The sequence below is a fragment of the Nothobranchius furzeri genome, chromosome 1 (genome assembly GCF_043380555.1).
Source record: "Nothobranchius furzeri strain GRZ-AD chromosome 1, NfurGRZ-RIMD1, whole genome shotgun sequence".
Taxonomy (NCBI): domain Eukaryota; kingdom Metazoa; phylum Chordata; class Actinopteri; order Cyprinodontiformes; family Nothobranchiidae; genus Nothobranchius; species Nothobranchius furzeri.
This window is the reverse complement of record NC_091741.1, coordinates 55,881,129-55,904,738: the sequence shown is the minus strand read 5'-3', so window position 1 is coordinate 55,904,738 and position 23,610 is coordinate 55,881,129. Positions and strand designations below refer to the sequence as shown.

Sequence of the window (23,610 nt, the reverse complement as noted above, 5' to 3'; positions counted from 1 at the left end):
AGATTATTTTTTTCTGTAGCTTAATGTGTTTCCGCTTGTGGTGCTACCTCTTGCCAATGAGAAAAGTCATATAACAGAAAACTGGTTATCTTTATAAATCAAAACTGAACTTTTTTTTTTTTCAAAACTGAACATGTTCATATATTTTATAGACATGGGTGTTTTTCCGTTGAGGGATGACTTTTTATTTTGATAGTACAAACAGGAAGTGCAGCCATTTCCTGTTACTTGACGCTGGGTGAAGAAACAAGTAGAATGTAGCGGTACTCGCACCGGGCTCGCTTCCCATTTTAACGGCCATCACCTTCTGTAATGTCGGTGCGATTAGTCTGTTGTGGAGGATGGATGTTAAAGGAATAAGCGTCAGAAACGACTAACGGGCGGATAAAAATATGTCCAACATCCTGGATGCGGCATCCGGAGTGAGATGGGACCGCACGGCTGCGGCGAAACGAGCCGTGTTCCTGGCAGCTGCCGCTTACGGCGTCAAAACGCTGTACCCCATCATCTGGAAGCAGCTCCACAGAAACAATAAACACAGCGACAATCGGACGGTCTCTAAGTCTGAGAACGGCTCTGCGTGTTTGGAGAAAACTCCAGTAGAGACCGCGGAGAATAAGAAAGCGTCTCCCGGAGTGAATGCGGAATTTTTCAAGCAGATCCTCGAACTTGGTAAGATCCTCTTCCCCAAGCTCGTTTCTAAAGAGCTGTGCCTGCTGTGCTTGCACTCGGTGGCGCTGGTGTCCAGAACGTTTCTGTCCATCTACGTGGCCAGTTTGGACGGGAAGATCGTGAAAACGATCGTGGAGAAGAAGCCCCGGCGCTTCATCCTCCAGCTGATCAAATGGCTCCTCATCGCTATCCCGGCCACGTTCGTCAACAGCGCCATCAGGTACCTGGAGTGCAAACTCGCGCTGGCTTTCCGCACCCGGCTCGTGAATCATGCCTACCGGACCTACTTCACCGATCAGACCTACTACAAAGTCAGCAACATGGACGGGAGGCTGGCCAACCCGGACCAGTCACTCACCGAGGACGTGATGATGTTCTCCCAGTCTGTTGCCCACCTTTATTCCAACCTCACCAAACCAATCCTAGACGTGATGCTGACCTCCTACACGCTGATCCAGACTGCCAGAGCAAGGGGAGCCAACGCCTCTGGGCCAACCTTGCTAGCCGGACTGGTGGTCTTTGCCACAGCTAAGGTCCTGCGTGCATGCTCCCCCAAGTTTGGCAAACTGGTAGCTGAGGAAGCGCACAGAAAGGGTTACCTGCGCTATGTTCACTCCAGGATTATTGCTAATGCAGAGGAGATAGCTTTCTACAGAGGACACAAGGTTAAAAAAAAGTGCACGTACATGCAGATATCTTGGTGGTAAGTGTCAGATCATGGCTGTTGAACTGTGCCATCCTTTCAATCCAGGTGGAAATGTGTCAGCTGCAGAAGTGCTACCGAGCTCTGGCGGATCAGATGAACCTGATTCTGTCCAAGCGCCTCTGGTACATCATGATCGAGCAGTTTCTGATGAAGTATGTGTGGAGCGGCAGCGGGCTCGTCATGGTGGCTGTTCCCATCATCACGGCCACTGGATTTGCAGACAATGGTAAAACCGTCAGGCTCCAGGAGCATTCATGTTCTGGTTGCATTTTGCATGTAGAAACCTTTATGAAAAGGGTAACAATCACACGACTATTAAATGATGTGCAGTATACAAATTTCTAGCAAAACAAGCGGTTTATTTGCACGAGTGGAAGTTGGAGCTCCCTACAATGCTTCCCCAGTGGCTTTTAAAATTTCAGCCCGATGCTCACAGGTCTGTCTAATGTCCTCTGTCTCTCTGTATAATCAGCTGATGGACAGGCTCAGATGATGGTGAGCGAGAGGACAGAGGCGTTCACCACTGCACGAAACCTCCTGGCTTCAGGAGCTGATGCCATCGAGAGGATCATGTCCTCCTACAAAGAGGTATGGACTTCTGTAGCGTCTGTTTCTGAAACTAACGAGTGTCTAACATGTATAAGAATGGAACATGCAGCTCAATGTTTAACTAGGGTTTTTTGTGGTTGAAAAAAGTGTTTTTTCTCGTGAAATGAGTTGGCAATAATTTGTTAAATAAAGATTTAATGCCATTTGATGAACACATGACACATTCATCTGTTCTTGAGATTCTTTAGTAACAGGCAAGCAAAGATTGACTTGAGCTGCTGGTGATCAGAACCAGACAATATTTTTTAGCACACTCAGCGTGATCTAAAGGTCAATAATCAGATATATTAGTGATATATTAGTCTGTCAATGGATCATTACTAAATAGCAACATAAAAGATCCTTTATCCCAGTCCATAAACTTACCATCACCAGTAGTGCTAGCAATAGCTGATCTCCCATGTGGAATTTTTATTTCCAGAAACACAGTTATAAAGTTAATTAGTAAGTAAAAAATAACCAATACATTGTGTTTGGTGTACTATCCATCCATCCTTTTCTGAACCCGCTTGTCCACGTAGGGTCGCGCGGGGGTGGGGGGTGGGTGGGGGTGGCTATCTCCAGCGGTGTCGGTGTACTACTCTCAAAAAAATCCATAGTGGTGTATTGCTTTTAAACTGTGGCTCAACAGTTTAGGCTTGCTTCTACCATAAGCAAAACCTTACTCCTTGCTGTGCGTTTGTCTTTTTAGCACCTTAATCTAACAGCTAAAATCGCTCCCCAGCCTTCATTAGTGTCTACAGAAGTGATTACCGTAAATCCTCTAATACAGGCCCGGGCCTCTATTTGACTCAAGCTCATCAAGCTCCAGGCCTTTATTGGAAGGAGGGCCAGTATTAGAGGCAGGCCTCTATTTCAATTTGAGCAAAATGAACTAATGTTCCTTGGAGTTTTTGACAATTAAAATTGCGCCCACATTTTCAAAGTTAAACACATTTCTTTTAACAACAGTAGTTTCTGCTTCAGCCATCTCCCCCCTCCCCCTGCTTTAGCCCTCTCCCCCCTCCCCCTGCTTTAGCCCTCTCCCCCCTCCCCCTGCGCAGCGGCCGCAATCTCACTGATGCGCCTGCAGCCTCTCAGAGTTCCTGCTGCTCTAAACATTAAAATAATTATTTCATTTTCTGTTCCTCACTTCTGATGACCTTCAATGGTGGCTGTTTGTTGCAACCACCAGGTACAAAAACTAACTTGTTTTTATTTGACTATTTTTCTGTCCTGTCTGTTTATTATCTTCCTGCATCTCCTCTCAATCCTAAAGAAAAACTGCTACCTGGGTTCATATATATTCACCTCATGAGTTACCTTTGAACTGCAGTTCTAAAAGATCTACTGACCGCAAAAACAGCGGAGTGCTCGCTGTTTGTCGGCCGTATCAGTGATCAGTGTGTCGGAGGACAAGGTGATGCGCGCAGCGCCCCGCTCCACAGCATGCAGCAAACGCATCAGGCGCAAATAAAAGACAGAAAACATTAAAGGAAATGAACCAACATGAACGATCGCGTGTCAGTGACTACGGTCTGGCACAGCGCGTTGCCCCCACCCCCCACCCCCGAGCGCAGGAGCTTGTCACCTGCTGACAGCAGACTGCTGTCTTTTCCGAGGGCTGCATCTTGCCGGTCATTATCACGTGACAGCGACTAGTCGACGACAGGCATAAAAAGTCACTATAGTGAAGTTGACTAGTTCATACACCCCCTACTGCTGCTCTCCAGAGTGTTCTGCAGCATAATCAGCACGTTCTCTTTGAACTTGACAGTGTAATGACCTGGCTGGGGTTGTAAGCCAGGTGCTTTCTGGGTATTGTGTTATATGTGTTTCCTATCGTTCTGCTAGTTCCTATGTGCTGATTTGCGTGTTGTGTGAGTGTTATGTAAGCCACAGGGAAGTTGATGTGTGTTCTGTGGAGTGGGTTGAATTAGCATGGTTAACTGACACCGTGACTCTGTGTGGTAGGAGCGTGATAGAGGATTGTGTCTGTAGCGTTACAAAGCGTTGAAGAAAAAGCCTAATAAAGGTCTGCTTGAACCTCTACTGCCTCCTGCTGGTTCATTTGGGGACGATAACCCTGCCGCTGGGACGCTCATACTTGCTTGTTACTACATTCCACCCGGCCACAATAAGAGACCGGCCAATATTTACCTCAACTGGCTTTGACACCGGCCACAATTGGAGACCCGGCCTTTAATTGAATACCGGCCACAATTGGAGACCCGGCCTTTAATTGAATACCGGTCTGTATTGGAGGATTTACGGTAATCACTAAATAAAACAAATCAGCTGTTTTCATGGTCTAAAACATGCAGGAAACGAGCTGGAAAGTTGCAAGTGGATTATTAATCTGGACACAGGGCGTGATAGGTGGCTTTTCATTAACCCTGTAAACTTTAGGGTCATTTTTGCACATACTGGCTCAAGAAAATTATTTTAGATATGAAAAAATTGCAAAGTATGGCTTTAAAAAATAAAAAAGTATAAAAGTGGTCAGGTGAAAATTATAAACCCTTAAAATCGCTGTCTGTCTGTGTTCCCCCTTCATGAATCATCATGTATGAGTTTTCAGGAAGTTATTGCTTTATCATGTACTGTGATATAATGTAGGAAATACATCTTTTTTCACTAAGCTCTAATAATGTGTTGTTGCAGAACCTTTTTGATTTCTTAAACTCTCAGTGAGAATTTGGCATCTTCTTCAGTTCATCTGGTTTAATGGGTCCCTTCCCTTGTCTAAATGTTGAAACTCCTTTCTGACACTGGGGTGTAGGTGAAACTTGGAAAAGTTTGAACATCATTCAAAAGCTCATTTGTTTCAGTAATTACCCTTAAAATATGAAACATATATATGAGATAGACTCATTCCATGGATATGTCGACTTTATTTGTTATAATTGTGATGATTATGATTACAGCTTATGAAAACACTAAATTCAAAATCTTAGAAAAACAGAATATTGTGAAAAGGCTCAATATTCTAGACAGAAAGTGTCAAACTGTAATCAGCTAATGAATCCAAAACACTTTCAAAGGGTTCCTGAGCCTTTAGATGGTCTCTCAGTCTAAATGACTGAAATACATTGACTTTTGCACATATTGTAATTCTTTTAGTTTTATCTGTACATGCCATCCAAAATGTCTTGATGGTCTTGAGATTTCATTGGACTCTGAACTGATCCGAGACCCTCTCTCCCAAGCGAAGCAAAACATAATTAAAGCATCTGCCCTGTTTCACAGTAGCTACTGATATATCGGGCAGATATATTAAATCTTTTCTATATCGGCCATCGGCCAAAACTATTTTTAAAGGCAGATAAAAAAAATGTAAAAAAAATCTGGCACCTGTTTGGCCAACTACTGCTGCTACTAGACTGAAGAAAGGACCCCAACACACCTTTTTTATGTTTTGAGTCACAGAACTTTGCACGCTAGGATGATGTCGACACCAAATTGACCAAAATAAAGCGGAGACTCTCCTCTTACATCAGGAAGAATCAGCGCGTTTTGAGCGTTATCCGTTCTTTCATAATCCGTTGTTGAATTTTGATCAACAGAAGCTTTTGCGGTTCGCGCCTCACTTTTTTTACAACAGCGGCCCAAAACGATCTCCTAACACATGGATTTTCTGCTTCCTGATCACGTGACAGGTGATGTATGCGGATAAAGATCGGCTTTAGAGCTGAGGTGTTTGTTCTCACGGTGCAGGGGCTCGTTCCGATGCCTACACAGTAAAAGAATGCTAATGACGACTTTAGTCGTTAATGGCAGTGAATGAGTTAAAAATCAGTATCGGCATCGACCTTTAGAAACCACATAGGTCGGCATCTGCACAATTTGTCCCATCAGCTTGAGGTTGCATTTCCTTCTGTGTCCAGGGAGCTTGTCTACAGTCTTGTGGACTTTCAATCTCTGAGTAAAACATGTACGGTAACTGTAGTCACAGGAACATCAAGCTGCTTGGAGATGGTCTCCTAACCTTTGCCTTTAACATATTTGTCAATAATTGCCTTTTCTAATCTCCTGAGCTCTCTGCGGTCCATTTACAAAGTTGTACACACCCTGAACCAAAACAGCACTGTGACTACCTTTATGCAGACTGACTGATTACAAGACACCTGTGGTGCTGATTACAGGACAGTTTGACATGTCCCTATGGTCAAATTACTATTGAGTTTTTCTTTGGGTATACACATTTTATTTAGAATGCAAAAGCAATGTCTGATTACCATTTGTTGATTTCAGTTCTATTTATTGTTGCTTTCGTAAAATTAAGGTTATTTCGGTGACCATTCCTTTCTTTAAAGAGCAAGTCTTCCCAAATAAACTTTTTTTGCTGATAAACTGAGTGTCCAGTCGTGCTGTAGACACGTGTAGTCAATCATTAGACACTTTAGTGCATCTTAGGTCAAATTTAAATATTCTGCCCAAAACTGTCAGTGTTGTGCCCTCTTCAGGTAAAACCTCTGCACTACATTTGATTATAAATCTGCCATTGCTATTGGCTAAGAGGTACTTTATGATGTTAGCTGGTACCATATGATGTCACAATGCCGCTGTGAGCCTGTGTGTGTATTTGTTAGTGGCGCATTTTTCAAACAGGAAATGGGAGACTCTGGTGGGGGGTGACTTGCTCTTTAACATAAAGGTAGAAACAATATTCTTCCATGCCTGCATTGGCCCACACAAATAGAGTGTAAAGAAACTTTATTACTCTTTTTGCTATCTTAATTTTAAGGGTCCATTTGATTACGTTGCTTCAGAAAAAACTAAATTTAGTCATGCAGATGGTTAAATGTCTTTTTCTAGTCATAAAGGTTAAACTGATAAAAAGGTAATATGATGGTTTAATGGGAACACTTGAAAAATCAAAGTCATTTTTTATTCATGGATAATTCTGCAGTATTTTATTACATTTTATTTAAAAATGGAATCTCCATTCATGCCATTCTGCCTGGCCTCATGTAGAGGTTAATAAGGCAGGATATTTGTGGTGAAGCTTTGTTAATGTGCAACATTTATACGTGGTATCTATCACATGTTAAATTCAAAGAGGCCGCCGTTGGGAAGAGGAGGAACTGAAACCGGCGCATTGTTGTCGGATTTATGCCACTTCCCATCATCCCACCTCCCCAGGCTAGAATGTGAACAAGCAAGCCCAAGCATGAAGAAAGATACACTTTGAGGTTTCTTGCTGAAGTCTCTCTTCATAAACAAGCCAAGCACAGGTGTGTTTTTTCCTATGACGTGCATTTTTGGGGTGCAGCATCTTATCATTTCTGAATGAGTTCCTGGAAGGAAGTGTTTACTTCTAAGTTCTCTATGCAGAGCAGCAAGCCCCTACATGTAGAAACTCAGAGGTGTGCAGATTTAAACTGGGAGCAGAGATGAGGCACATTCCTGAGGCAGACACCTACAGATACTGCCAACTTATTATGTGGTTGTTTATGTTTATGTTTATTCATTTAGGAGATGCTTTTATCCAAAGCGACTTACAATTTATAACCTATAGGGCATGTTGTGATCTGTGGGGGAAACCGGAGTACCCGGAGGAAACCCACGCATGCATGGGGAGAACACGCAAATCCACACAGAAAGGCCACAGCCGAGCAGAGTTTCGAACCTGCAACCTTCGTGCTGCGAGGCAAAAGTGCTAACCACTGCGCCACCATGCATGGTTGTTGTCTGATATGGTCTTATCTTGGTTTTATCTTTTTTTTTTTTTTTTTTTTTTTTTGCAGCTTTATAAGGGCAGATTTTAAATGGCCTGTACTTGGTATTGCACCTTTTAGAGTCCTGGAACCCCCAAGGCACTTTACAACACAATCAGTCACCCATTCATGCCCTGGTGGTGATGAGCTACAATGTAGCCACAGCTGCCCTGGGGCGCACTGACAGAGGTGAGTCTGCTGTACACTGGTGCCACCGGTCCTTCCAATCAGCAGGCCAGGTGGGATAAGTGTCTTGCCCAAGGACACAGCGACAGACTGAACTGAGTTAAAACCAAACTACAATGTGTACATCAAATGTTGTGTTTCCATTACCGGAACTCCAGGGTAATTTCTGGGATGGGGAAATTGACTGGGAGATACAATGTCTCAGTCCTCTCATATGTTTGGTCTCCATTCAAATTCAGCCTTTTAAGCACAGACATCAGCATGTCGCTACTGCTTAGGCAGCGAGTGATGTCACTGATCAGCGCCAAAAAGCTTCCACAGTAACATTAATAACATTAAAAGCATTTATTCTGTTGAAATATGTAATAATTTAATTCCTTCAGAGAACAAGAGCAGCTGTGTGGTGTTCATAGACAACAAAGCCCTGTGAAGTAAGTCATTGTGGAGGAATTCTGCGTGTTTTCCGGTGTCTGGAGTTAGATTTGAAGCATTTTAGGGTTAGGGTTTTGAGACGTCTGCTGATGTATTTTCCTTCCATCCATCCAACCAATCAATCAATCAATCAATCAGCGTGAGTTAACCTAAAGTTCTGCTCAGCTGCTCCACCAGGCCGTTTGGAGTACAAACCCCTGATCAGGTACTCGGAAAGTTCCTGAAAATGGCCGTTCGGGCAGCCCGGTCAAGTGTTGTTCCTGTAAATCTACCCTGAAGTTCCAGTAATGGAAACACAGCTACCAGATACCATCTTCTCCAGATCATCAATTTAAATGTCTGCCTTTCAAAAGACAAACAGGTCAACCATATGAATAACAATGAAGCCAAAAACTAAGATAATAAGCATCCAGATGGAATCTACTGACATTCTGTGTTCCATGGGTCAGTCAGCGGCGAAGCCTGGACCTCGTGTGTGTGTGTGTGTGTGTGTGTGTGTGTGTGTGTGTGTGTGTGTGTGTGTGTGTTAATGTGTGTGTATCAAGAGCTCCTTTTCTCAGGCTTAACCTTGTTGTGAATAATCCACCATCTGTTGATCTTTCAGCTTTACATGTCCACTCACTTTCCCTCTCACTCTTTCTCTGTTTCAATATTTAGTAGAATACAGTTTTAGCAAACTGTTTGAAGAAGACACAACAAATGGATTATTTGCTCTTATTGCAGCATGCTGGTATTTTAAATGAGAGCTCCAGAATGCACTGCTGTGTGAAGCCTAGTGCCTGGTAACGACACCGTTTTTCTGAGCTAGAAAGAAGAGATAAATATAAGCAGCAGTTATGTCAATTAAACTAAGCCAGAATACTGGTAATACTCATTCAAGATTATGTCTGATTCTCATCAGTTTTGATGTTGTTCCATGAAATATTAACCCTTAACCCCTTAGCATTCTAGCTTCCCGCCCATGGGACAACCCCATTGCGTTCATTAAACCTGGAAACTTGAGGGGTTAAGGACCCAATGTGACACTGGTGTCACAACCCATTTCAAACTTGAGTCAAATATTCAAGTTTAACACCCCAATTGACGTTCTATCCATACACATATATTGAAAATGATTTACTTCTTAATTTTATTGAATGTTTTCTACATTTTGATGTATTTATTCCAATCTGTTTTGTATTTCAAAAGGGTTAGGGTTCTAAAGGATAATGTTAGGCATTACAATTTTGTATTTGAATGTCAAAGAGACCAATTAGTAAATAATATAGTACAAATTTTAAATTGTGCACCAAGTTCTCTTTTCTATACCATGTGTTGTATAATCCCTACACCAGAGAAAGACTGGTTCAAAGAAGTGCATGAAAGCTCAATATTGACGTGACACGTTCATGGTGAGGGCATGTAAACTTTCGCTCGGAGCTACTTTACTTTCTTGTTGCTGAACTTTAGCAGCCAGGCAACCCGTTCAAAAGCAGCGTTGCAACTCGGTCGAAGCACATGAGACACTCATCTCTGCTGTCCCCACGTCGGTTTCTCAGAAATGCTGTGTTTAATACAATCAAGCTGTGTCAACAGCCTGTATTGTCTCTGCAGGAGTGAACCTCCAGTTGTCCGTGCACACACACACACACACACACACACACACACACACACACACACACACACACACACACACACACACACACACACACACACACACACACACACACACACACACACACACACACCACACACACACACACACACACACACACACCACACACACACCACACACACACACACACACACACACACACACACACAACAAAAATGCATGCTCTTTTCTTGTTTTTAAAATCATGCCTATGTGCTTGTTGGTTTGCATCACTTTGGAGAGTTTATAGGCCCAAAGGCCACAGGCAGGGGTGAGCACATTATCGTATGACTTACACTATACTCCAAAATACTTTAGTTTTAGTGACAATATATATGTTTCAATGGTTGTAGAAAAAGTTGGGGAGAAACAGCCCTAGAACTTAGGCCCAATCCCAATACTCGCACTGCGCCCTGCGGTCCTCAGCAAAGTTCACTTGGAGGAAGTGTGCAGTAAGACTTTGAGTGTGTAGTACACAATTTTAGTCAAAAACATTCAGAGCATGAGTAAATATCATTAATAGTCTTAAAATGAACTTTTGTTAGAAAATAAATATTTTGAGCCATTGTTTTGCCGCCTTCTCAAACGTCCCACTCAACAATGGATTGCGATTAATAATCTTCGCCCAAGTCCGCCTCGATGCGTAAAGTACATAGACTGTATTTACCAAAGTAAAGTAGCACAAATGAAATTTGGTGCATTCATAAAAGTGATCCTACTGACCTACAAAGAAGTCTCTGGGAGTTATGGCTTAAACCCAACATGAAGTGGGCCATTTAGCATTTTAACACTGTAACTTAACAGACTCTTGCTATAGGGATCTTGAGGTATCATGGTCTAATTGGTGGCTTGCTGGTTTGAACTCCAGCTCCGTCTGTTTCAGTCCTTGTAAGACAATTCAACCGGCTTGCCCACTTGTGGTGGTAAAAGTGCCCGGCGGTGCTGATTGTGTGGCGGGCAGCCGAACGTCTGTCATTGTGCCCCAGGACAGCTGTGGCTACAACGTAGCTCATCACCACCAGCGTGTGGATGACTGATTGTTGTGTAAAACACTATACAAATGCATGCATTTACCATTTAAAATGTGGTGAGTTTACCCACAAGACATGAAGGAGTAAAAGTTACTGAAGCTTGAGTTTGACAAGACCCCTAACACTGATCTCTTCTAGCAAAGAACAAACCTTATCGCTGCCTCTCCCGACTCCAACCAGGCCCATCATCCTAGATAGCTTTGCTCCGGTTTCTTTGCCTGAGTTAACCAAACTAGCTAACTCTATGAAAACCTCTGCATGCCCCCTCGACATCTTACCCTCATCTTTGTTTAAAAGTGCTTTTCAGTCCATCGGTCCCAGCGTGCTCTCCATTATGAATGCTTCTCTGGTTTCTGGTCAGGTCCCTGCTTACTTTAAGAATGCTGTAATCCACCCGCTTCTTAGAAAACCGAGTCTTGACGCCTCTCTCCATAGCAGCTTCAGACCCATCTCTAAACTTCCATTAATCTCCAAGATCTTGGAAAAGGTTGTGGCTAAACAACCCACAACTGCTCTTGATCAACATAACATCTATGATTGCTTCCAGTCAGGTTTTCGTAGAGCTCATTCTACTGAAACAGCTCTTCTTGGGGTCTCTAATGACTTTCTGACTCACAGTGATGCATGGGACTGTTCTGTTCTGGTCCTGCTGGACCTGACTGCAGCCTTTGACACTGTTGACCATCACCTGTTACTGGAGAGGCTGAGAGACTGGGTAGGCTTACCAGGAACTGCTCTGGAGTGGTTCTCCTCTTATCTTTCTTAGCTAGCGCTCCTTCTCTGTGACCGTCTCCAAATTTAGGTCCTCCACCACCTCCCTTACCCATGGTGTCCCACAAGGTTCTGTGCTGGGGCCTCTGCTCATCCTCCTCTATCTGCCCCCTCTTCAGCACATCCTGAGCTACTTCAAAGGAATCTCCTACCGTCTTTATGCAGATGACATCCAACTGTACATCTCCTTTAAGCCCCATGAGATGTCTAAGCTGCAGCTGTTACACACCTGCTTAGACTCTATCAAAACCTGGATGGCTGGGAGCTTTCTACAGCTGATTGAAGATAAGACTGAGATCCTCATCTGTGCCCCAGACAAGCTGGTTCCCAAAGTCAGAGACTCTCTTGGTCAGCTTGCTTCTCACCAAACCCTCCATCAGGAATCTTGGTGTGACCTTTGACCCAGCTCTCACCCTGGATTCTCATGTCAGTTCTCTTGTTCGCTCTTCCTTCTTCCATCTCAGGAACGTTGCTAAGCTGAGTCCCATTTTGTCCCGCTCTGAACTTGAGACAGTTATCCACACCTTCATCTCCTCACGCTTAGACTACTGTAACTCTCTTTTCACGTGTCTGAGCAGAACCTCCCTGAACCGTCTACAGGTGGTTCAGAATGCCTGTGCTCGGCTTCTGACCAAGTCCTCCAAATACACCCACATCACCCCGCTTCTCCTCCAGCTTCACTGGCTGCCAGTCAACTTCAGGGTTCATTTCATCTCCTGGTTCTGGTCTATAGGGCCTTACATGGACCAGCACCATCTTACATTAGTGATCTTCTTAGTCCCTACAACCCCAGCAGGTTCCTGAGGTCCAGAGCACCAGGCTAAAGACCAAAGGTGACAGATCATTTGCTGCTGTGGCCCCCAGACTCTGGAACTCTCTCCCCCTGAGCCTGAGATCAGTGGACTCAGTGGACTCCTTTAAAGCGCAGCTGAAAACTCACTTGTTCAAGCTGGCTTTTGTATGATCTTCCTCACCTCTCTCTTTATTCTGCTCTCCCCACCTATTCCACCTTCCTCAGGATCCACTGATTTCCCTCTTTCCTATTCTCTCTCTCTCTTTCTTAACATTTTTTATCACAATTGTCTATTTTTTGCTAATTTTAAATATATTTTTAACCAATTTCTAAATTCTGTTTTATATTTTTACATTTTTTTGTTTGTGTGAAGCGCCTTGTGATTTTTATCTTGAGATGTGCTATAGAAATGATATTTTCTTCTTAATTTTCTTCTCCTACCTTTTACAACTCAAACTTAAATCCTCAGATTTGCACCAAACATGCAGGCGTTTGTAGAGTCCAATGTTTTACACTACTACATGTCATTATAGCCTTAGCCGTGGACATCTAGAACAGAAAGCTAAATGATTTACTTATGGACATTCTCTGACCTGCTTAATCAAATCAGCTTCAAACGTGACAGATAACATGTACCAGGTAGATGTGGCTGTGTTGTCATGTGGGTGTGGGCTTGGTTTTCAATATGTGTGCTGACACCTTAACTTACATAAGTCCACTTGCAATCTACCAAAGGTCTGCTGGAAGCTGCACAGTCAGAAGGCACAGAATTACTGTTTTGGAGACCACATACCATAACTATATTTAAGATGTATTATTATTTTCAGATTTGGAACAGCAACACCCTAAGCACTAAAATGATACAGTGATCCAAGTAACTCAAACCTCATCTGTGTCTAGGTAGCATAAACTAACATTTCAACGCATTTTACAACTACTTGAAAGTACAAACTATTTCTTGTGATCTCTAAAGTACCTGGGGAGAACCACTGCGTCTACGTTATACGGGATTATTTTTATATAGACGGGATTGGTTAAGGTCTGCTTTTCTACGGCTAGTCCACCAATTAGCTAAATATTTCATTTCAGTCAGAAAATCCATAAAAATCTCCCATAACAGCAGTTGTTAGAGGATTCTGACAATCAGGCAGCGTTCCCGTGTGCTCCTTAAAGAAGGACACGGGATTAGATGGTGGTCTGTAAATGACCCTTGTTATATCTAACATTGTGATAAACTAGATTTTGGGATTTGACTTTGAGTACGTTTACAACCTCCTAACTGCACTATCTGTGCTAAAGGTCCCAACACCAGTTAGAATAAAAAAGTTACAACTGGGGGATTCAACGCTGGTGACAGCTATTTTTAACTGTAACTAGTCAAATGGGAACATACCATAACTCTATAGGAATAGACTAGCTTGCCCCTATGGCTGGATTTAACAACAAAAAAGATTGTGTGCTGTAAACGTTACTCACCCCTCCTGGGTGGTTTAGGGTCACTAATCCCTGTGCAACAAAGTCAGGTCATGGTAACATTTTTCCTGACATTTCCCACAATAACTTTTTATCCCACTTATGTTGCTGCAACAGGTCACAGAGTTGGCAGGCTACACTGCGAGGGTCCACAATATGTTTCTGGTGTTCGATGACGTACAGAAGGGGGTTTACAAGCGTTCGTCTCTGTCAGCCACCTCAGGAACACAGAAGAAGAGCAAACCTGAGATGCACATAGATGGGCCACTGGAGATAAGGGGTCAGTTCTGCTGTGTACACACTTCTCTTTACAGTCCAGGTGGCCTTGTTTGATCACCTGCATATGCTTTAAACCTTGATTTGTCTTCAGCCTCGTACTTCTGGTAACATCACTGAAAAAGAGGATGAAAACATGAATGCCCTGAAAGAAATAAAGATGGAGGACACAGCGATGTTGATAAAGAGTCAGAAAAAAGCAACGTGGCTTGCATTTAAAAATATATACAGTACATGTTTCGAGAAAGTTGAAGAATATTACCGATCTGTTTTAGCGACCCGAACCAGCGCCACCTGCTGGAGCAAGCAGAATGTACAACATTACTACCCCGACCGACCAGAAAGCCGTGAGGAATTTAGATGTTGTTCCTTTATGAGCGTAGACGATTTCCAATTTATTGTTTTAACGTTTTTTTGGAAGCAGCTCAAATTTGCATTGAAGATCTAAACAGCTTTTGCATTTGTTTATTTTTTTTTTCTTATTCTTAAAACGAGTTAATAGATTATTTTATATAACTTGTTTTTTTTTACATCAGCAGAAGAACATTTCCAGTTTTGTTCTGTTCTCTAATGCTTGAATATTTTACTTTCAGCTGAACCTCTTTCATTCATCCAAAACAGCGGAATAATGTTTGATGACATGTCCAGCTTTTGAAAATAAATCATTTTATTTATTAAAATTAACCTTCTTATTTCTTCAAATCTCACTTAGTAAGGGAACGCTGACAAAAATAGTGATTTGTTTTATAACGTGATTTATACTGATATAAATAAATAAAGATTATGGTGACAGGATTGTTTTCCATATCATCCCACCCTTTTCTGGTGGTTTGCTTTTGGATTGGTTTGTGACCATTTGGTCTTTTACCGTCTTAAATACCAGCATGTTCGTTTACCAAACCTCAGCGTTTTCACGATGCTGCTCAGTTCAGCTGCTTTCTTCCAAACCTTTTAATGAACTGAACCAAACGTTTTATTCCATAGCATGAGCTGGGGCAGAAGTAATCGTATACTATAGGATTACCATTCTGATAGGCTAAAATAAAGCAACACGTCTTTTCAGATAGACATTTGTACGAATGAAATAATTGAGTTCATTTATATTTTTGTCTGCAGGTGAAGTGATCGACGTGGACCAGGGCATCGTGTGTGAGAACGTCCCCATCATCACACCAAACGGAGATGTTGTCGTCTCTTGCCTGAACTTGAAGGTTTGGGAGCAGCACTTAGATGTTTTTGTTTTTGATCAGATTCTGCTACTGTCAGTTTTGATTTATTCCATTTTCTGTTAAATTTGTCCTGATGGGTCTGAAGTTTTAACTCCCAACCCCTGAGAGTTTTTATATATTTATGTATTTAGTGTGTGGTATGATCAGCGCATTGGGCTCCCGCAAAAGCAATGGAAGGCCCTATTTAAATAAAGATTAACCGATTGATAAAATCCTTCAGCCATATTAAGAAAGAGAAACTTCCTTTGATTATTTGGTTATTTATTGATTTCGTTTATGAGACTTTTAATCAAATATCGTTCCTAAAAAGCATCAAGAGTGACTTTCTGGAAAATGGAAACTCACCTGCGTGTCTCTTCGTAGATCCATTACTCATGTCAAGTCCTTTTGTTCAGAAAATAAACATTTATATATATATTTTTACCTTCTCTGGTCATGTTTCCACTGGCTTTCTTGGAAGAACAAGGAAACAGGAAAGGGAAACACCAGGAGCAGATCAAAAGGAAGCTGAACAGAAAAACCTCCGATGGATCAAATCAAACTGTTGCAATCAAAATAATTACATTATAAACTGAGACAGTCAGATATTAATAAAGTCAGAAAACAGATCAATGCTGGCTCAAAGATGAGTCTGATGGACAACCAAATGGGACAAGTGAGAGACTGCAGTGTGTAATCAAAGCAAGTTAAAATAAACTAAGCCTTGTCTGAAATAAACTACCTGACACTTACTAGTTTTGAACAAAAGGAAGACACAATGACCCTAATTGAACGTTCTGTTTTTTGTTAAACACAAACATAACATCTACTCCAGATCCCAGACCTGTTTCTGGGTTCTGGAAGTTCCAGGTAACCCAATTATTTCCTGATGATTTGACACAAGTTTGGATTTTTCATTTTAAACAACGCGTCCTTTACACCGTGATGTAACTCAGCACAGGAGCTGGACAAAATACAGTCATAATTATGAATGTTCATTTCTTAGCAGCAAGACCCGTTCTCATATCATCGCAATATTTACTTTAGTTGTCGGGTTTTAGTTTAGTTGCATGAAGATTTTTTTCTGTCTAATTGTCTCCACTGCTTCATCTCCTGAAAAGTCCTGTTTTCATAGTGATTCATGCAGAAGGTGTCTCCCTCTCAGGTGGAGGAGGGCATGCACCTGCTGATCACAGGACCCAACGGATGTGGGAAAAGCTCCCTGTTCAGGATCCTCAGCGGATTGTGGCCCGTCTATGGCGGCCGGCTACACAAACCCTCTCCAGAACACATGTTTTACATCCCTCAGAGGTACACACACACACACACACACACACACACACGCACGCACGCACACACGCACACACGCACACACACACACACACACACACACAATAATCTGATATTCTATAGCAGAGACCGTTTGAACTGTAGTAGTAATCCTATCCTCTGTAACCAGACCTGTGTGTGTGTCTGGGACAGAGAAACCTGAGCTGTATAAAGTGTGACATGTTTACTTCACAATAAAGTGCACACATATTGCAGTTATTGTTTTATTATTTTCATTTGAAAATCTAATTGAAATATGTGCGACAACAGTCAGATGTTCAGATAGTTCCTACAAACACCACCGAACTGTTAAAGATTCACATCTATGAAGTTATTTGAGGGATTTGATGTTGAGAAAGCTGAAGGGAGATCGTCTGCAACCATGAAAACCAGAATGATGCTGAATGCTGAGACTGCATGGATCATTTAAAGCATTGATGTCAAATTGTAATCCAGATCTGTTACTCATGTTACCATTATGTGCTTTATATCATTATGAATATTATTAAATTACCTCACAAGCTTGAGCAGCTAAAATCTCGTAATAGGATAAAACGAAACTACAAATGTTGACCTGATTCATGTTTTCATCCGAAGTGACACATCTTGTTTTGGATTAGGGTTAGGGTTCAACCTGAAAAGGAGTGTATTTTATTTTGAAGAACTCAAACATCTTACTGTTTGGAGACAAATTTGTGAGGGAAAGAGACAATTTTAGTTATAATCATGCTGGCTTGAGTAGAAGTGGTTTGATGCAGGTTTGCAACAGTAATCTTCAAAGGGTTCATTTTGTTTAAGTTTGGTCACCAACCCCTCTCTATGGCCCAATCCCAATACCCACACTTCCACTGTTGCGCCCTTCAATTACACGTTCCAGTCCAGGGGTGCGAGTGCGTAGGTCAGGGCTATTCATGTCCAGGCGTCGAGGGCCGATGTCCAGCATGTTCTGGTTAAGCCCTGCTTCAACACAACTGATTTAAATCAGCAGGTGATAAACAGCCTTCTGCGGAGCCTGGTGAGCTGCTGCGCAGGTGATTCGACCACTGAATTGGAGCAGGGAAACACTAAAACTTGCTGAATACCAGCCCTCGAGGCCCGGAATTGAATAGCCCTGGCGTAGGGTGTCCCAATCCTCAAGTGCAGAAATTGGCCACGCCCCTTTTCCACCCTCCTCTACAACGATGCCGACTTGGACGAATGGTATTACCCATAATCCTTTGCTGTACTTGACAGAAGACCGTAGGGCGCAGTGCGAGTATTGGGATTGGGCCGATGTCTCCAGACTCGTACTTTCTGACTTTGTTCACGAAAGCCAGACACAGAAAACCTGATAAAACCAGTTTGTTGTTCTAGTTTCTCACACTGTCCCAGCAGATTAACTCGTATTGTTCTGTTTACCTTCTCGTGTGGACTTCCTTACCTCTATAGTCTAAATCGGATGAGACCAGTTGTGTGGATAGTTAAACATAATGATGGTTTTACTAGAGCCAGGAACGATCACGGCGATCCGATGGCCTTAATCTGAGCCGGCCCAAGCCTGTAAATGTAACCATACCCGCTGCTGCTGACTCAGCTGACTCCCCCCTGCATGGTGGTGAATATTTTATACCAGACGGCAGCCTGGGAGCTGTAACAGGATCTGACACATTAAAGACTAAAGTGAAAAGAATGAAAGTCTCACAGTGTAACGTGTGTTTTCCCAGGCCATACATGTCAATCGGGACGCTACGAGACCAGGTGATTTACCCAGACTCTGTAGAGGACATGGCTGCCAGAGGGCTCGGTGACAAGGATCTGGAGGCCATCTTGGACATAGTCAACCTTAACCACATTGTCACTAGAGAGGGTGGTAGGAGCATACTCACAACAGCTCAGTATAATCAGTGTGCCTTTAAAGGAGCCAACGAACCTGTTTTATAACCAGGCTGGGACGCAGAGCTGGACTGGAAGGATGTTCTGTCAGGAGGAGAGAAACAGAGGATGGGCATGGCGCGCATGTTCTACCACAAGTAAGGATGTTGTTTATTCACCTGCTTGGCAGGACTTGGCTCACCTGGAGCCATCTTTATAAATCGACTGGATGCGTAAAAATGAACACTTATTTGTCTTTAAAGCAATTCTATGCAAATTTTTCATATTTCTAAACCATTTTCTTGAGCCAGTTAGTGCCAAAATGACCCTTTACAAGGTTAATGAAATGTCACTCAGACTCCTTCCACCCTCTGTGGCCAGAATACCGCATTTGCAACTTCAGTGTGGCAGGCCATGCCTCCAGCATGTTTCCTGCATGTTTTAACACAGCTGATTTGTTTGATTTAGCAATGAATCACTCCTCTAGATACTAATGAAGACTGAGGAGACATGTCAGCTTTTAACAAAGACAAACGCACAGCGGGGACCACAGGTAATTAATAATGGCATTAGGGGGTGCTAAAAGCAAGCAAAACTGCCTTTAAACACCAAGAATTCACAGCTAACTCTTTAAATCCTTAAAGAGGAAATAATAATAATATTTTTAGAAATATATTATTTAAAACTGAATAGTTTATTATCTAATACTAACATAAATTAATGCTGATATTTTATAACCAGCATATAATTGTAGAACAATAATCAGCCAGAGAAAAAATGAATAGAGAGAGAAAATGTGGGCAGTGTCCTGGTCAAAGTTGAACTAAACAATACCCGACCCTGACCCTACTTCTCAGGTCTTTGGTCCTAATAAACCTGTTCCAGTAGAACGACACATTCACCTTTGAGCATCTTATGGGCCTTTCCCATCTGTACCGGGTCAGCCCGGGCCGGGTAGCATAGGTTGTTTACATATCTGGGTGGCCTGGTATTTTTCCGGGCCAACCGAGGCTCATTCTCAGCCCTCTTCTCGAGGGGGTCTGCTTCAGGCCGACCAGGGCCAACACACCCACTGCTGACAGCAAATGCACACCTTCCATTAGAGCAAGCCTCTGATTGGTGGGTAGAATCAGCCCACATGGGCTTAAGACAAGGATGTGTGGAATCAACCGGGCCAGGCTGGGGCCGACTGGGGCTACCCGGCCCGGGCCGACCCGGTACAGATGGGAATGGTCCATAAATGAATCCCTCTGCTCTCTCTGGTTCAGGCCTAAATACGCCCTGCTGGACGAGTGCACCAGCGCCGTGAGCATCGACGTTGAGGGGAAGATTTTCCAGGCTGCCAAGGACGCCGGCATCTCCCTGCTCTCCATCACACACCGACCCTCCCTGTGGTGAGACTCTGTGGGATTCATTTAGCCTGTAATCACAAAGCAGATCATATTCACTCCTCCTCCTAAAACCCCCTTTTCCGTAAAGGAAGTACCACACCCACCTGCTTCAGTTTGACGGCGAGGGCGGCTGGCGCTTTGAGCAGCTGGACTCGGCAACGCGCCTCTCCCTCACAGAGGAGAAGCAGCGACTGGAAGCACAGCTCGCTGGCATTCCCGAGATGCAGAATCGCCTCAACGAGCTCTGCAAAATCCTGGGAGATGACTCCGTCCTGAAAACAGCTGAGGAGTGAGAGGGGAGGGTGAGGAGTGATGGGGGGGCTAGGGTGATTAGGAAAGAAAAAGAAATCTAGTGGCAATCTTCTCCTTTTAGATTTACTCTAATAACCCGAGCACCCCCATGCCTCCTTTATTCAGCTTTTGCCTGAGAGGAGGAAGTAGAAAATGCATTGCTCGCTCTGATGCTGACTCTACTCGTGCAGATTTTTAAATCAGGGCTGCACAAACATCCACTTCTCATCTCTGTAAAGCAGCATATAGATTTCATAACATGTTTTGCCCTAAAAGCCTCAAAGCTGATTTAAATTATCGCTAAAACTCACCAACAACATCAAGATTACAAATTTGAAGGAGAGGAGAGAGAAAAGTGTGTGTTTATTATGCAGCCCTGTTTTTATCGGAGCGTTTTAAAGTTTACGCTGCATCCAGATGAATTTCTGTCACTGGTCAGAGAACAGGATGATTGTTTTGCATTTAGCACTTTATCTTCAGAGGGCTGTTTCCGAGTGACGTGAGCAGACGTCTGCTGGAGAATCTACCTTCTTGCCCAAAGCAGTATTACCTCCTAAACCGAGCCACGCTCAAGTCTGAGTGAGTTTTCATAATCTGAAAAATCAGGCCATCGTTTTTTTCTCTAAATGAAAAAACAAGTGACTGGATGTTTGTTTTTAAATCTGATACCAGAAAAAAAAATACAGAAATGGCTTGTTTCTGGTACTTTTATATTCAGTTTTTATGTGCGCACCAACTTGTTGTATTACGGTAACCATGCTTGGAGGCAGCCGACTTGTTTTTAATAACTATGGAGTTTAAATTCATTAATGTGGGTTTGATCCTAAAGAGTCTGTATCTGGTATCTGGTTCAAAAACAAACAAACTAACTAGTTTTCTTCATTTGTTTGATTGTCAAATGAAGTCGTAATGATCGAGATACTGATTCTGAAATTACAACAATCGTCTTTCTTACCTCCACCTCAGCGTTGATCGGACCACCGACCCAGGCTCGGACTATTATTAGAGCCATTAGCGATTCGGGCTGAGCTGCTGAACCGCATCTTTCTGGTTTATTGAACAAACACAATAAGCTGAGGGGGTCCTCTGTGAGCTGCCTCTCAGTGGAGCAGGTAGTCACTCAGACAATGAAACTGTCTCACACACACACACACACACACACACACACACACACACACACACACACACACACACACACACACACATCAGCCAGCTGTTGGTGTTCGGTCCTGTGTTGACACAAAGCACATGTCTGCTTTGTTTAAGTGCATAATAAGGCCTGAAGGCTTTAAAGACGTCATCGTAATTTAATTATAAAGTGTGTGTTTACTCGCACGTTGCATTCCTGATAATCATGTATCAGCGCTGTTTTATAATGAATGACAGCTCTCCTTATCAGGCATGCACAGTGATTTACATAGAAAAGCTGTAATTCAATCTTCTTCATAGATAGAGTTGGGGTTTCCTGCCTCTGGGATGCTTGAACCACAATAACCACTACTTGCATGTCTGGAGTTATCAGTGCTTTGGTCAAGTCTTTACCCTCCTACAGATTTCTCTTTCTGCTCTTTGTCACTTAAATGTTTCAGATCAGGAAACGAATCAAAGGTGGTCTGAGTAAACAGAAAATGATGATTTTATTTATTAAAATATTTGGTGATTATCATTGTTATACAGCATTTAATAAAACTAAAGATGCATCACATCAACATGATCAGCAGTTACATCAGCATACAAGCCATTTAGGAGCATTCTGTGGTAGAATAATGTTCACAGTGAGTTGTATTGCTCTTTAACAGAAGGATCCTATTAGGAGGTAATACTGAGCAACATTTTGTCGTTTACAGCTCTGTTGACTCAGTTGTTGGCTTCCCCTTACCTGAAAGTCCAATAGGTGCTGAGCTGGGTGGGATGAGTCTAAAATGGATCAGAAAGCATCTGGTGATCTTTTGGGCTGTGTTGATGAACCTCTGCTGGGAGGAAAGAGCCACATTATTTGCATAATTGTTTTAATTCAGACACATGGGAGGTTTTTCCACCACAGACGGCCATTTTAGGTCAGACATTCGCATTCGGGATGTTCTGCTGAAGAGCAGCTAGTGGTCCTGATGCAGCAAAGCAGCCCCCGACCATCACACTACCACCTCTATGTTCAATAGTTGCTATGATGTCCATCTGATATCCATCTGATGTAGAGCTGGGCAATAAATCGGAAATTTATCATTATCGATATCACTGACGCTTATCGTGATAATTGCTCCCACGTCAATAAGTGTTATAATAAAAAATAAAAAAATGTGTGTAGGTTGGCAACGTTCATGTCCCTTTAGGAAGCTGCACCACCTTGAGTCACATAAAAATGTGACTACTTACTACATGTGACAGCCCCATCTAGTGGACAACTTTTGTTTCTGCGCATACCTGTAGTCATCATCTATCGTTATCGAGGTGAAATCCTCAATATATCTTGGTATTGATTTTAGGCCATATTGTATAGCCCTATTCTGATGTATGTTATTCTTACATCAGATGGAGAACCTTGAAGAAACTTCAGTTTTTGTCTCTTCAGTCCACAGAATATTTTTCCGAATGATCTTGTCTGTCATAACCGTCAATTTTTTAAAAATTCTTTAAAATTATTGTCAGTTTGTGTTTTCGTTCTCCCACAGACGCCATGATGCCTCTTGTCTTATAGAAGGGAGTGTGAAGTGTTGTCTTTTGAGCTCCTTTAGCCTTAACTCTACAGGTAATCAGAGCACGGTGTGGCTGGTGACACTGAACTAACTATAACTATACTAACTGTTACTCTTTCATTTTGCTTGGTTGACTTGAAAAATGAAATCATCGTTTAAAATCTGCATCGTGTGTTTACTCAGGTTATCTGAAACATTTGGGTGTGAAGTAGTAAACCAGAAGAAATCTGTAAGGTAAAAACTTTTCCACGGTGATGTAGATCTGAAGCTGTTAAACTCACAAGAGCAGGTAAATCTTTACTCTGCTCCAGGTGTTTAGAAGCTGTGAACACCCCCACTGTTCCCCTCATGAGGGCCAGTGATGGTTTTGTTTTTACCCTAAAACTCAAACAAACCAGGAGTTCCTATGATTGTACCTGAGCATGTCAGTCTAATATGTAGTTTTATTCATTTCCACAAACTGACTAATAATTAGTACATTTTTATGATCTAAACCTTACATTTCTTACCTCTTATGAATGTGTCCAAACACACACAACTAAAGCTTAAACTGTGCGGTGTGATAA

The 23,610-nt window shown here is 42.5% G+C and overlaps 1 protein-coding gene across 1 annotated transcript; it reads left to right on the top strand.

Annotated features, from left to right (window-relative positions):
* Positions 1 to 239: 239 nt before the first annotated feature.
* Positions 240 to 20,488, top strand: LOC107383666 (ATP-binding cassette sub-family D member 2). Its single transcript, XM_015956419.3, has 10 exons — positions 240 to 1,337; positions 1,424 to 1,604; positions 1,851 to 1,966; positions 14,123 to 14,285; positions 15,398 to 15,492; positions 16,655 to 16,800; positions 18,522 to 18,667; positions 18,743 to 18,827; positions 19,938 to 20,063; positions 20,149 to 20,488. Exons 1-10 carry the CDS (start codon positions 393 to 395, stop codon positions 20,351 to 20,353), a joined length of 2,208 nt encoding a protein of 735 aa, XP_015811905.1. The 5' UTR covers positions 240 to 392; the 3' UTR covers positions 20,354 to 20,488.
* Positions 20,489 to 23,610: the final 3,122 nt, after the last annotated feature.

What these genes read in the sequence shown, in the direction of transcription:
- LOC107383666 (XM_015956419.3), top strand. Translation starts at nt 393, where the DNA reads ATGTCCAACATCCTGGATGCGGCATCCGGAGTGAGATGGGACCGCACG. An exon ending in TCTCTTGCCTGAACTTGAAG is followed by an intron (nt 15,493 to 16,654) that starts GTTTGGGAGCAG and finishes TCTCCCTCTCAG; the next exon opens with GTGGAGGAGGGCATGCACCT. An exon ending in GCGCGCATGTTCTACCACAA is followed by an intron (nt 18,828 to 19,937) that starts GTAAGGATGTTG and finishes TCTCTGGTTCAG; the next exon opens with GCCTAAATACGCCCTGCTGG.